This window comes from Gymnoscopelus microlampas, assembly GCF_963454915.1.
Source record: "Gymnoscopelus microlampas genome assembly, chromosome: 17".
Taxonomy (NCBI): domain Eukaryota; kingdom Metazoa; phylum Chordata; class Actinopteri; order Myctophiformes; family Myctophidae; genus Gymnoscopelus; species Gymnoscopelus microlampas.
Genome location: NC_139954.1, coordinates 30894217 through 30909062, shown reverse-complemented (window position 1 = coordinate 30909062; position 14846 = coordinate 30894217). Strand labels below are relative to the sequence as shown.

The 14846-nt window shown below is 40.5% G+C and overlaps 1 protein-coding gene across 2 annotated transcripts; it reads right to left on the bottom strand.

Moving 5' to 3' along the window:
* Positions 1 to 366: 366 nt before the first annotated feature.
* Positions 367 to 14164, bottom strand: dnajc3a (DnaJ (Hsp40) homolog, subfamily C, member 3a). 2 transcript variants are annotated; one of them, XM_084083822.1, is made up of 12 exons: positions 13945 to 14164; positions 12997 to 13107; positions 12416 to 12540; positions 9199 to 9273; positions 6504 to 6659; positions 5644 to 5825; positions 5315 to 5434; positions 4906 to 5011; positions 4382 to 4502; positions 2762 to 2894; positions 2275 to 2423; positions 367 to 1547 (listed from the first exon to the last, which is right to left on the bottom strand). In XM_084083822.1, the coding sequence occupies exons 1-12, from the start codon at positions 14024 to 14026 to the stop codon at positions 1399 to 1401; spliced, it is 1509 nt and encodes a 502-aa protein (XP_083939948.1). In that variant the 5' UTR covers positions 14027 to 14164; the 3' UTR covers positions 367 to 1398. The 2 variants fall into 2 exon arrangements, with proteins under 2 accessions (XP_083939948.1, XP_083939949.1); XM_084083823.1 differs by lacking the exon at positions 12416 to 12540 and having other exon boundaries at positions 13945 to 14085.
* Between the last annotated feature and the right edge of the window lie 682 nt (positions 14165 to 14846).

Here is a 14846-nt window from a genome sequence, read left to right as displayed (position 1 = left end):
AACAACTTTCTTACACCTGTAAACCAGTGATGTGAAGACAAAGTTGATTAAGAACAGGTTTGCATGTAATGGAGAAATTCGAGATGAACTAAACCACCTCATGCTGAGGCAAGGTGATCCAATTTAAAAAGCTCCCATAAATTAATTATATGGAATACTATTTTGTAAAGTAGTGCAACCACATACAAACTTGCACATTAAAATAACTAGAGCTGGGTGTGTTTCAGGAAAGAGATTGAGGCAAAAGATGATCACAAGGGAAGCTTCTGTATTTAAATACTGGAGTAGTTAGCATACTGGAGTGGATCAACTCAACCCTGAGTGCAGGGAAATTCCTTAAGAAAAAAAGTTAAAGCATATCCCCCATTCAAATTAATAAGCATAAATAGATCTTTATTTACAATTCAGAACCAAAACTCCATTCATATAAAAAAATAGCATTGTACCTGTATTAACGTGTACCTGTACACATTAATCTAAAGAATGGATGTCAATTTCAGTGTACAATTCCAACAGGATGCAGTCATTGCTTTGGAATTAAACTTCTACCCTTGATAGAAATCATTGCAGCTAAATTCTGCGTCAGACACAGCATACATTTTTTGGCATAGAAACCGCTTCATCGCAGCATGGAATCCAACGTTGTATCATTCAAGGACACATCACTGATATTCTCTGGAAATAATGTCAGTTTCCTCCAAGACCTCTCTGTGAGTCAAATAGATAGCTACAGGGATGACGTCTTTTTGTAGGTCAACCCAAAAGTTACTTCTACCATGGGTTCCCACCAAAGATTTACAAAGGATTTTTTGCTTTGGGTTTTGGATAAATTAAAACAAACTGTTCTAATGATTAATGATTTCTTTCAACAAAATAATCTCCACAAATCATAACAAATTATTCTTTCTCACACAACATACGTTTTAACTACTTAAACCCTATGTACTCACCTAAAATAGCTGATCTACAGTACACGCTCACGACTCGTCATAAGCTTGTAGATCTGCTTTTTGGCTGAATGTTCTCCTATTTTTGCTGAGTGTTTGCCTATTATGACATGCCCAGAATAGGGATGCTAGGGTTCTTGTGTTAAATAAACATTTTCAAAATTCATGGTTGCAATATTAACAGCCATTTATGTCAAAGAACAAAACATGAAAGCTTTAGGATTATGTTAACCACAGACCTTATATTCCCTGCCAAAATTGATAACCCAATGGAAAAAAACTTTGGAAATCTGGTGTGGAGAAACCACTAAGAATCCACTTGAAGGTTGTAGTACTACAAACTGCAGCACACTCGGGATGAACTGGCATTCCTCAAGTTGGTGTTTTCCCTTTAAATCGGGAAGTAAAAATAATAAAAATCAGCTCCAGCTGTGCTGGATGTGATTTTTTATCAGTTGTAGTTGAACTTGAAGTTGAAGGGTCCAGAGCCAAAGGGATTGAAACCCTGGAAGCCCTGATGAAAGTGCTGGTGATGATGACCTCCCTGCTGGCTCTCTGGGTCCATTGGATCTTCTCCGTGGTCAAATTTTGTTCTCATCTCTGCAGAAACATACACATAGGTCTACATATTAACATTGGAGGTTACAAATACAAGCTCACGAAGCATGCTAGAGTTCTGTTCATGTTGTAGGAGTGTGTGCATTCTTAACCCATTAAGACCTGAGGCCGATTCTACATCTAAAACAGTTTTCGGAAAAATGACTATTGTTTGTAATTCCTTTGTAGTCATTTAAGTTACTATTCTTTCATGTCAAGGACCCACAAAATGATATGTATTTGCCCGCTGACCCCCATCTCAAAATGGTTTGTTCCAGGGACCCCCAGAAGCAAAGATTTGAGTTAAAAATGTTCGCTTTAATAAATATATACATTCAGATTTGCGCAAATGTTCATGATTCATGATTAAAAAATAGCAAATCTACAAGCTCATAGCACAGCATGAAGTGACTTGCCATGAGCCATATATGCTATTTTTGAATAGCCAAAGTATAACACATGGTTAAAGAGGTTACACAGATTCTTTCCCGGTTTTAGTGGGTTAAACATAGCACAACTGAAAAAGGACAATCTACGGTATTTTTCTGATGGACAGTCTCCAAAATAGATACATTGACATTGAAACTGACAACTACAGTAGTGAGCTGTTCACATCATCTCCTCAGTGCTCTGATGCAGTCTGACATTCAGCCTGGCCTGACATTCACTGGGTGAGTGGCATTGCCCTGACAGACAGCTGCAGAGTCCATGTAGACCATGGGCCATTTACCTGGGTCAGTGAGCACCTCTTTGGCCTGAGCGATGTCTATGAACTTTTTCTCTGCTTTCTTCTTTTCTTCCGGGTTCTGGAAATTGTCTGGGTGCCACACCTGTGCCAGTTTCCTGTAGGCTTTGACGATTTCCTTTTTCTGGGCCGTTCTGTCACAGTGACGAGAGATGCATGAACAAAGTTTTAGACGACGAACAATATTTCCTCTGACCTACTGTTAGAGTATGTTGGTCTAGTTGTTATGGAATCCCATTAACATTTTCTTACACGTCTGTCTTTCTATCACAGAATTCAGTTTTATTCTCGTAATTGTGCCGTAGAATATATCAGAATTCAGTTCTCGCAATTGTGAGACTAATAATTCTGAGATATGAAATTGTATTTGAAAAAAAAGGGGGGAAAAAAGAGCAATTCAGGCCTTTTTATTTTTACTCAGTGGCGGAAATGGGCTTCCATAAATTGTAAAACTAGCACAAATATTGCCTACCTCTTCACTCCAAGGATCTTGTAGTAGTCCCTCTTCTGAGACTGTTTGAGTAGCCGTTTAGCTTTCTCCAAGCCCTCTTTGATCTGACGGTCATTCTCGCTGTGCTGGCCAGCTGTCTCATAATCCTTAATAGCTGCAAATGAACAAGGATATTGATTATTTATTCACCGAACTGGCTGATATATGAATGGCAATCTAGACATTTTCCCAATTATCTACTTTGTTATAAACATGCTACGCTCTCCAAGAATGGTATTCCCCTGCACTACACCCCCAACTATTGTTCTTGCTACAGACAGATGGTATTTTTATAAGTGTGAGAAGATTTGAAGCTTGTTCAATATGTGAGGTGAACTTAGGAGTGTGTGTGTGTGTGTGTGTGTGTGTGTGTGTGTGTGTGTGTGTGTGTGTGTGTGTGTGTGTGTGTGGGCTATTAAAATCTGCTGCTTACGAAGCGGAGGTCCACAAGAATCTGACAGTTTAAAAGCCTGCGTGAGCTCGTACGCTCCCACCCGCTGGGGTGTTCACGCCTAACGTCTAAGCAGATAAAGTGTGTTAATGGAAATCTACCCAGCAAACATTCCCTGTAGTTGCAGAGCTGAGGGAAAGGAGCCTCAGCCTGGGCTTGGGCTTTCATTATTTTCTAACTCAACTGCCTGCAGTGAGATTATTATTGGACATGGATCTCTACGGCTCTGTGATGCATTTAAAGTCAAAATGTCCACTAAACCATTGGAAAGGACACGAAAAGCAACTTGTAGGCACAGTCTATTAATGGCTCAATCTTGAGATTCTGTTGGTGTTCTGTGCTCACTGCGTACACACAGAGGAAGCTTTTATTAAAATTTCAAAAAGGCTTGACAAATAATCATAAAATGCAGCCAGATGAGGGGGAAGGCAGGTGGTCTGGCAAAGTGTGGACTGATCCTTGAGATTCCAACATCCGTTATTGCTGGACTACAGGGTGGCTTGACAATCGATAGGGGATAACATGGTTTCAAGCTTGTCTCTTCCACAGCCTGCCAGGAGATGCATTACACTCGTGCGTGTTGGAAACAGCAACTAATGGCCATGATAAACGAGTGGCGGTGTTCAACTCCAGCCTGGGAGCCATGACAGCTGTAGATCACTCAGGTTGTGCTTACTTCCAACACATTGTGTTCCAGCCCAGAGGTGGAATATGTTCTATATAGTTGTAATGATATTGGATAACCTGGAGGTCTGAACAGATGTGCGATATTTAAGTCTCACTTTCAGCCGAAACTTGGGGATATGATTCAACTAAATCGCTGTCGTTATGAAAACCTTGTTAAGCGTACGGTTTTGACCATTATAACTGATGATCATTTTTGCTTGGATTTATTAAAATTCAAATAGACTTCTGTGATGGACAAAAAGTCTTTAATGTTTAGTGGATGTAATCAAGGTTCTACTGTGCATTGTTATTGTGTGCAACAGTGATGATACAGTAAAACTGCGTACTCATCCTAGTTAACAACAACCAAGGCTAGTCTAAAAGTACATAATAAATTTGAAACCAACAGAACTATTTAAGTAAAGAGACACTGTATGAGCGGTATCTGACGGAATCCAGTCTGAAGCCGCCATGCCGACACTCACCTTCCTCGTACTGTTCATCTTGGATGTAGGCCTCCGCTCTGTCCTTCAGGGCGTCGACGTTCTCTGGGTCCGACTGGAGGACCTCGTTACACACCGAGACCGCCTTGCTGCCCTGCTGGCCCTGTTCAATACCCATGACACACACACTTAACTTAACCACTGAGTGTCCTTTGTCTACATGGATTACTAAATCACAGCTCTAATATCTCTCTCTGCTCTATATGTATATGTTGTTGTGATTCGGCACAATAGCTAAATTGAATGAATCCTCAAAGTTTTGGATTAGGTACAAACACAGTGAGTGATGTTTAACTTAACCACTGAGTGTCCTTTGTCTACATGGATTACTAAATCACAGCTCTAATATCTCTCTCTGTCCTATATGTATATGTTGTTGTGATTCGGCACGATAGCTAAATTGAATGAATCCTCAAAGTTATGGATTAGGTACAAACACAGTGAGTGATGTTTAAAAAGGTTTAGGTTTTAGTGTGGCTCATGGCAGCAATGAGGAGGCACAGTACCTGTGCCAAGGCGTGGCAGATGCGCTGCTTGGCGTGGTGGGTGTAATGATGCACGTTGGGCTCAGTCTTCATCACAGCTTCGTATTTGCTCACTGCGTCCTCGTACCTGAAACGCAGCAAGCAGGTGGGTATTTTAATTGACACGCTAACACTAGGAAAACAACATAATTGCTGCAGCCGTTGCCACAGAATCTCTCAAATTGACTGTCGATTATGCTTAATATTTCAGGAGACATTTAAATGAATGGCAGTAGTTGAGAGGGCGTCATTTCAGGATGCATTATGCTCTTGATGTTTGAGGCATTTCACACACACACACACACACACACACACACACACACACACACACACACACACACACACACACACACACACACACACACACACACACACACACACACACACACACCTTTGCTCCTGGATCAGCTCCTCTGCGGATTGGATCTGTTTGTTGAGTTTCTTCACTTGTTTGTAGTGGCTGTAGCACTGCTTGTGATCAGGATCCAGCTTCAGGCATTCACGTACCTCACTGGAAATAATGTTTAATCGATCTCTCATGAGCCTTCTTTATGTCACTCCAGTACTTTATATATTTCTCATTGATTTTGTTTTATGGTATTTGGACCCCTAGTTTGGGGTGATTCATTGAGTAATCATTGAGAATTCCATCCATTTTGCATGATTTGAAATAAAGTGTATGAGAAACCAGTAACAGGTACATCCCTAAGTGGGTCTTACGTGAGTGACATCTCGTGGTCTCCGAGGTTGTAATAGATGATAGAAAGTGTGTAGAAAGCCTGAGTGTTGTCACTCTTCAACTTTGACGTGGCTTTAAGGTCACTGATGGCCTTCCCCATCTCGCCCATCTGAATGAAACACTCTGCCCGCAGCTCGCGAGAGGTCACATCCCATACACAGGTCTGGAAGGACAATAGACAGAGGTTAAACCTCAGGTACAAATGTCACAACATACATGTAGCTTTTCACCGTTACAATCTGCTACAGTGGCAACATAACAATCTTTTAACCTATTTAGACCTGGAACGCATCTGTGTCACTTTTTCATTTGAGCTAAAAAGCATTATTTTACACTTTGGCTATTCAAAAGTAGCAGATATACAAGCTCATAGCGCGGCACCGCTATGAGCTTGTAGATCTGCTATTTTTGAAAAATCGTGACAATGTGTGCAAATCTTTGAATATATATTGTTTAAAGCGAACATTTTTAACTATTCTTTGCTTCTGGGGGTCCCTGGAACAAAACATTTTGAGATGGGGGTCCGTGGCCAAATACATATCATTTTGGGGGTCCTTGACAAGAAAAAGTTTGAGCACCACTGATATAGAAACATACGTTTTTACTCAAAGTTCAAAGTGGGGTCTGGGGACCCTCGGGGTCCTTGATTGGGTTACAAATGGACCCCTTACGGGTATGTAGCTCTGAGAAATCCATTTGCACACTGGCGGTTTTAGAACCACTGTAATAATAGAATCCTGAGTGTTAATTGAACTCTGATTGTACAAATGGAGCCTTTTTGCTCCATTTGTACAATACAATCAGAGTTCAATTAACACCGGCGATTGTACAGTGTACTCACCTCAATGATGGCATCCAGCTGGCCAGCGGCGGTCATATAATCTTTGCTGTTGAAGCTGTGGTGTGCCTGAGTCACCAGCCGCTGAAGTTCGTCTGACTTGATGAGCAGACTCTGAGCCTCCTCCTTCTCTTTTTCACTGGGGTTGGTGGACTTGAGCTGAGCACAGTGAGGAAAGGCATTACATCAGGCATTTATGGCAGTGATTAAAGCAATTTAAGCACCACCTGAACGGAACAGAGGAATTTCTCAGTCTGATGGAGGAAGAGGGGGAGAGAGAGATTTACGAGGAGGACATGGGAGGAAGCAAGAGAAGCAGTAAACTGGCGCTAGGGAGGAGTGAGGAACATAGTGTGGATCAGCAACTCACAATGTGTTTAGTTCTGTCCACTTGACTTCTCTCAAAGTGGGCAAGACTTTGCATTCCAAAAAAAGGTACTTGTGCCAAGTTTACCTCTTAAAAGCACTGCCAATCATGGCAGAGCTTACTTACCGTTCCCCCAAACCCCATTACACTATAATCATGCTCATCATAGAGGTCGTCATCTCCACGATAGCAATCTCAGCTAATGGCACATCCTTTACAAATAGACCTGGCTCTCCTATCAGTGTTCCTGCTAGCTCAGCCCTGGGAAGAGGGTAATGAATAAATGTGATGCATTACAGCATGCCAATGCATTGGACTGCTGAAACAGCAGGACAGCATGCACCTCCAGCCAGGCCCGTCGACATCATACTGGCAAAATATGGCCCACATAAAACCGTGCTAGTCAAAATGCCTATTGCCCTCTGCTGGGAATATGGCTCAGTGCCCTCTTAAAGCTGGAGTTATGACAGTTGATTTCAATTATAAAACTTTCCACACCTTGGGTACTCTCATAAATTGATTTTTTTTTTATAAACAGTATAGAGATCAAATCCAAAAAGCATTATAGCTTAGTAGTGGACATACCCTTTCCACCCAAACTACCTGAAGTTCATATTACAGCTTACAAATAAATAAATAAGACACCAACTGCTATACTAAAAGAGACAAAATCACGCTAACTGTGTAGGTTAGCATGATGGGTTATTATGCATTATTCTTTTGTTCTAAGGCAGTGAGCGGTTTAGGCCCCAAATTCTCAAGGCAGACCTTCCACAAGCTCCTGGCAATACATGACAATAACAGACACTGACCTCATATACCACCGCTCTTAAGAGGGATTACTACGGCATTGTTCTTGGCATGACTCACTTAAGAACAGAGCTTTAAGTGTTATCAAAGAAATGGGTACCAAGGGCATTCATATCTCCTGGCAGTGTTATGCGACATCTCTGTGCAAAATGGTAATGGTAATGGAAAATCTCTGAGAGCATTCCACTCTTAATCCTTATTGAACACCTGAAATGATATATGAAGACCAACACGAGATTTGGCTACCAATTTAAATACTATACACCTTCTTAGATTATGGCTTATGGATTCACCACCACTCAATCACACATACACCAATGAGGGAAGAAGAACACAGGGCAATACCACACAGGAAAATACACATATGACCCTAAGGTCATGACACCATGACCTTACCATGGCACTCAATCTAACTCTTCTGTCAAACGTACTACTGTACATTTGGTATTTCTTAGGGCTGGGCGATGCGACTTCAAATCAACATCACAATTATTATTATTATTCATTATTTGTAACTTTTGAAATAATGAGTGACATGTACTAAGGAAAAAAAATGGAACATAACAGATCTACTCATAGCTCATAAGTCGCGACACATTGTGAGCTTGTAGATCGGCTATCTTTCGGCTTTTACAGTGCCTTGGATTTGCTTGAATGCAATCTGGGAACCCATTCCCCTTACTTAGTCTACTTCCTCCCGGGTGCTTCTATGTTTATTCCTACTAAAAAACATGTTTAAAGGCACTAGTGCTGACAGATTCTGCTGTAAGCACCTTGAGAGATTACTTTTCACTTGATGCAGTGATGTCATGTGCCACCTTAAAGGACAACTTTGGTTTTTTACAACCAGGGTTTATATTTTAGCTTGTAATTAAAGTAAATAAATGATGAGTGTAATTTTTTTTTCATTTACTGCTTTCTATAGTTTTAGCATTTTTTGCGATATTTTTTACAGTGGGCGGGGGCATTCTGTCCGGTGGCTAAATATGCCTTTTTTACACAATAAAAAAGGTCCGGCTGTCTGAGATGGCCAGATGTGAGTTATTGGGGGCTAGAAGAGCTACTGTAAATAATAATAAAGAAAACGCCGGGTTATTGTGTTAAAAAAATACATATTTAGCCACCGGACAGAATGCCCCCGCCCACTGTGAAAACACTGTAAAAAAGATTGTGAAAATTGCTAAAACTATAGAAAGCAGTAAATTTAAAATTTTTAACACTCATCTTTTATTTACTTTAATTACAATCTAAAACATAAACATTGGTTGTAAAAAAACAAAGTTGTCCTTTAACCATGGCTTTATAGTTGTCTGTGTACTGTGTAGCAGTTAATTTCAATGAATTATTGTTCTCAGATTAATTTGAGCCCAACCTTCCTGCTTGCTTTTAGACTGAACCAATAGATTGCATGCATTGTATCATTAGACTTGCAGACCAACACTGACCCCTCCTGGTGAACTTCCCCAACAGTTACTTCACATTCACTTTTACTTCCATGGACAATATCACTGTTACACTCACCACTTTCTTAAAGTCGCTCTCAGCTTCGTCCAGCCTCCCCTGCTTCAGAAGGAGATTTCCTCTCTGAAGCCTTGCCTGTTGAAAGAGCGGTGGAAAATGTCTTCTGTTGCCATGTTTATATATACAGTAATCTAGGTCTATCAGCATTCAGCACAGCTGATCCAACATACTTCTTTCCCAGCATATTAAGCCTAGGCTGACATGAACTGACTAAACTGGCCAAGATGTTGAGATACAAAATGTGGCACACACATAATCTATTTGTGTGCAAAGGGGGTTTTGTACACATTATTGACAGGTTCCCACTTGATAAAAAACATTCATATGCTATTTTTGCACTGACCGAATCGGCACTTTTTTGTAATTATTATTATTTGTTTTATGACGAGGTACGGTGAGACACTTATGAAGCACCGACTGTAATGGACACTTTATTTGTTTTTACCTCAGTTTACCGTTGCTCTGTATTGTTGATGTTTCTTGTTTTTTAGCCGCCAGCTGAAAGCGCAGCTCTATATTCACTCTGACTCTGACCCGACAGATTTCCGACATGTATTGAACACTTTTTTTTGCGTGATTGGCTGTCGTTTAAGCCAATGGGATACGTTCCCATACTCTGAACGGCCGGCCTCGTCCTCCCAAGCTAATGGGACTAGACACGCCTCTGACTGCCCATGAAGACAGTCTTCTCGGGCTGGCTGATTTTCCAGAAGAGCTGAAATGAGCAATGAGCAAATGAAAAAAAACGTCTACAATATTCTAAACCCACTATAGCAATCTGGTAATATCAGGCTACATATCACTTAAATGTCAGAGCTTAACTCGGCATGTAAATATGATATAAATGTGTTAATGTGAAGTGGCTTCCTTCCAGCGCTAGCCGATTTTGGCTAATAGTAACAGCAACTAACTAACAGTTTTTAGCCAAACGCGGTCATGTCCGCTCTCCATTAGTTCTCGACGCAAGTCGCGTTATTACACCCGTAATGTTCATGTATTGTACATCCCACAATAAAATGTATTAACCATGTTATGGTGCTGTAATGTCTTTATATTTTCGCAACATAATACTGTCTTTCACACGGGAAAAAAACATCACTTCCGCATTTCCTTCTTCGCAGGTCTAAACAAAGACACGGTTGCCAGATTTATGAGAGAGAAATAAGCAACCAGGTCAATGAAAACAAGCCAAATATTTAAGTGACTATTAGGCTACATGAGCACTTTAAACCTATATGCATCGGCTATTTTAAAATAGACTATTTGGAAGTAGCTGATCTACAAGCTCACAACAAAATAATAACAAATAAAAAGCAACTACCAATATTTACAAGCAACTTCACAGAACACGAGGTCGCTTAGAATTAGTACACATGGCAACACTGTGTGTGTGTGTGTGTGTGTGTGTGTGTGTGTGTGTGTGTGTGTGTCAAGACTTTTAGGTCACTAAGTTAAAAGTATTGGTTGAAAGTATTGTAAAAGTATTAATGGGTCTAAATAATGTGACTTGTAAAAATATATTACAATGGTGGAGACGTTCATTCCTATTCTACCTGCGTCAGGATCACACAGCCAGTTGGTATGTTGTTAGCTGCTAGCATGGCCTGCTACTTGTATTGTGTAACTGCTGGTTCATAATGCAACCTGATAATAATGTCCAAAGCATATCTGTGAACGTTTACATCCATTACTGTGTTGGCATTAGTTGGGATTAATGATTATTAGCCAAACCAACTTAATATGAGCCGTTAGCGTGATGCTAAGCTAACGGACGTTTAGCGTTAGCATGCGGCTAACGTTAATGCTAACGTCGTCACCGTGACTGAACTAACAATGTAAACATCTCATCTACAAACTTTATGAACCTCACTGTGGTTAATATTATTAGTGCTACCCAAGTAGTCCATTGAAAAGTATTATTTTGGTGTATTTTGTGTATTGTAACTTGGACACTGTAACTTAATGGTAGAGGGGGAAGCGTTGTACGTTCAGAATGCCTCATGGGTAATGTAGTCATTTTCTGCTATTTCGGTTCTACTGTGATAGACTGTACTACATTACTTGCTGTTTATTTGTGAATCATATATTCTATGAATATATGGTAATGCTGTTTATTTTCTATATTCCCAGGTTTATGACCTGTGTGTCATCTGTGGTCTGTGTACTGTGGACATTTGTTAGAAATAAAACTACAAAAAGACAAAACACGAGTTGTGACAAAGGCGTGTGATTCCTGTCAGCCTATTCGGAGGGCTAAGAGTTTGAAGATCCGAACAGTGTGTGTGTGTGTGTGTGTGTGTGTGTGTGTGTGTGTGTGTGTGTGAATGAAAAACAAGCGCCGAAACAAGCGTTTTTTCCCCAAACAAACACATTTACACTTGCGTGTGTGTCACCTACATTGTCAATCTATATACCATTTTAAAGGTACGTGCCTTGTGATTAAAATGATGCAAACCATTCCAAGATTGATGATGCTTTTAGCATCAAAACTGACGCTACAATCAGCGTGTTTCATGCTTCATTAAAATAGCAGATCTACAAGCTCACAACGCGTCGCCGCCTTGTGTGCTTGTAGATCTGCTCTTTTTCATTTTTTATTGAATACTTGAATTAGAAAAGACATTAATGAAACCAAATGGACCCATTTGGGTATTTTGTTCATGTAAGCCAGTAGTGGAAAGGGCAAACTTGCATGAAATTAAAAGACACGTTGTGAGCTTCACTTTCATAAAGGCTGTGTGGTATCTGAAACCCACAGACTTCAGTATGGTCTGGTAAAGGTTCTACTGCACTTTTCGTTAACACACACACACACACACACACACACACACACACACACACACACACACACACACACACACACACACACACACACACACACACACACACACACACTTTATATTGGTAGCCAACCGATGAACCTCTCTGTGGAGTCCTTTTGGTTGCATTGGAATGGCTGACATTTCATTTTAAAGACCACTTTCACATTTTGTGCTGCAGATTGGGGCAAAAAAAGCCTGCCGCTGGCGGCTATATTATGACTTTAGTCATTTCTTGTTTTCTTTTTGGCTTGTATTGCTGTACACAACAGTACTTTTTTATTTTTCTTACTCTTTACCTGTAACTCTGTAACCTAAACTGCTGTGCCGCCTCTGGGTGACTGAATTTCTCCCGCAGGATAATAAAGGCATCTGTCTAAATGATGTGTACTACTTACAGAGGTGAAGTCTGGTTTGAGTTCTATGACTCTGCTCAAATCTGGCAGGGCAGACTTTGACTTCCCCATGGCTAGGTAGACCGTAGCTCTTCTGTAGTATGCAATGTAGTTTTTAGGATCTCCATCTAGACAAGAGTAAGCGAAATCATTACGAACCAAACTAAACATCATCAATGCAGTTACATTTTTGTCCTCATAACTCACTGTAAACTTTGACATTTTCTAAAACAACTATTTTGATTGGTCATGTAAGTGGAATAATATCTTTATTCATTGTTAGACTGACTGACTTGCATGTTGGCCTCATGATATGTATAGATAATCGAAATATCATAGGATCAAGACGCTACTTCATGCTGGCCTGGTATTTATTGTTACGAGTACAGCTATGACACAAGTTCCCACCTACTGTATCTATTTGTATAAGGACGACCAGGTCATGATAGCACATGACACATACAGGTCATCATGAGCTGTATGTATCATGTGCTTCTCCCGTGATATATCATGCAATAAACCTCTATCTCAGGAATACTTGTTTGCCAAACAGCCTGATTAATCCAGAATTCCTCAACACCTACCAACAGCAGCATGGAAGTGAGAGAGGGCGTCAGCTAACTGGCCAGCAGCGAGGAGTTTCTTTCCCATCTCAAGGTGGCTCTCCACACTCCCATCTCTGCTACACTTCACTCCTGAAAAACACACAAATGACAGTCTGGTAAGCACCCTCATTTCTTTTGAAAACCTACCATGCAAAAATAAATAAAATACAGAACCATGATTTTCTCAACCCATTTGAAGAACCACTAGTTTGGTATGAATTTGTCCATTTGTACAATCTCAGAGTTACAAACCCATAAAGGTCCATTATTTGGTTCCTTAATTCTAACTATCAATCATTTAGCATGGGGGGGGGACACACACTGAAACCTCAAATACCCCTGGGGGTCCCTGCGCCCCAACAGTTAGTATATGGTTAACATGTTTCATGTTGTTTAACGTTAACACATGTTTTTAATTGTAACATTATTAATCATGACATCCAAAGTGCTCTTAGGTCCAAGGGTCCTGCTCTTTGGAGAGATGACATTTAACCTCGTCACTCATATTCACAATGGTAAGTGACAACTGAGTCAGTTGTCATCACAATGGTAAGTCAAGTGACAAGTTGTCACTCATCATTGTGAATAAAAATACATGTGGCAGAGGCTGCTAGTGGTTTGTTCCACATGGTAATGTGTTGTGTAGCCTCTGCCAGAGGCTACACAACACATTACCATGCGAAACAAACCACTAGCTAACGTTAGCAGGTAGCTAGCTGCTACAGTAGGTCAATCTGAAATCGAACCATAAAGTTGCACATGCTAACAACAAGCAAGCTAATCCTTTCCTTTCCCGTATACACGTCAACGAGCTACGTATTGCAGTGTAGTTGTCCTTATAAATGACAAATGGTCAAAGCTCAAACTAATCTGTGTAACATGAACTTTATAGCCTGATACATACAGGACAGTCTATAAGAATCTTACCTTCGTATCGCAGGTCAATCAAAACAAGCACGTATGGGATGTAAGTCAAGATTTTGTGTGCTACATGGTCGATTGAAACCATGATTCAGTCACTTGATCTATTCAAAAAATAAAACGGCTATAACGTTAGTGTTATTTGAAGTGTGTACTATTTACTAGTGCCAGTCCCATGTGGTGACAGACAGCAGCTAGACTCAGTGGAGTATCATTTGACATCACTTTCCTTTCTGTCAGGACAGGCAAAGTGAAGGCTGTCGGCCGGTCGTGGTCGGCTGTGATTGGTTGGATTGGCTGGAAAACTCCGCCCACCACGGTTGGTTCAACGGAGAGGAGCCACGGCAGCATTAGTTAGTGGTTCAGTACAGTCAGTTGGATACGGACAACTGGGCCCTGGCCATTGGGCAGTGGGTGTGTGCACTGTGACTGGCTGAGAGGCAGTGCTTTTGTTTGTTGTTGTTGTTGTTGTCGTTGTCGTTGTTGTTGTCGTTGTTGTTGTTGTTGTTGTTGTTGTTGTTGTTGTTGTTGTTGTTGTTCACTCATAGAAATATTGCACTTTTGACTCCTGTATTTAAAAGACTCGGGACCCACACTTACAAGGATATACTATGGATTAATTCAAATATTAATTCAAAATCAAATTAATTTGAGTGCTTGAGCACCTGCCCCTTTGCCTCAAAGTGTCCTTTCAAAAAAAGGGGGGAAATGGCCTGCCCAACATGTGTGGCCCTTATCAAGAAGAACGTTTGACAAATAATTTTAAATTCACTATGAGCTGGCTGCCATCGGTCAGTTTTAGTTTAACTTTTCGCCCAATCTGGGAAACCATTCTGTAAAAAAAAAAGCAAAAAATCTGTTATGTTTGATTTGATACTGATTTGCCTCTGGGGGATCAACTTCCTTTT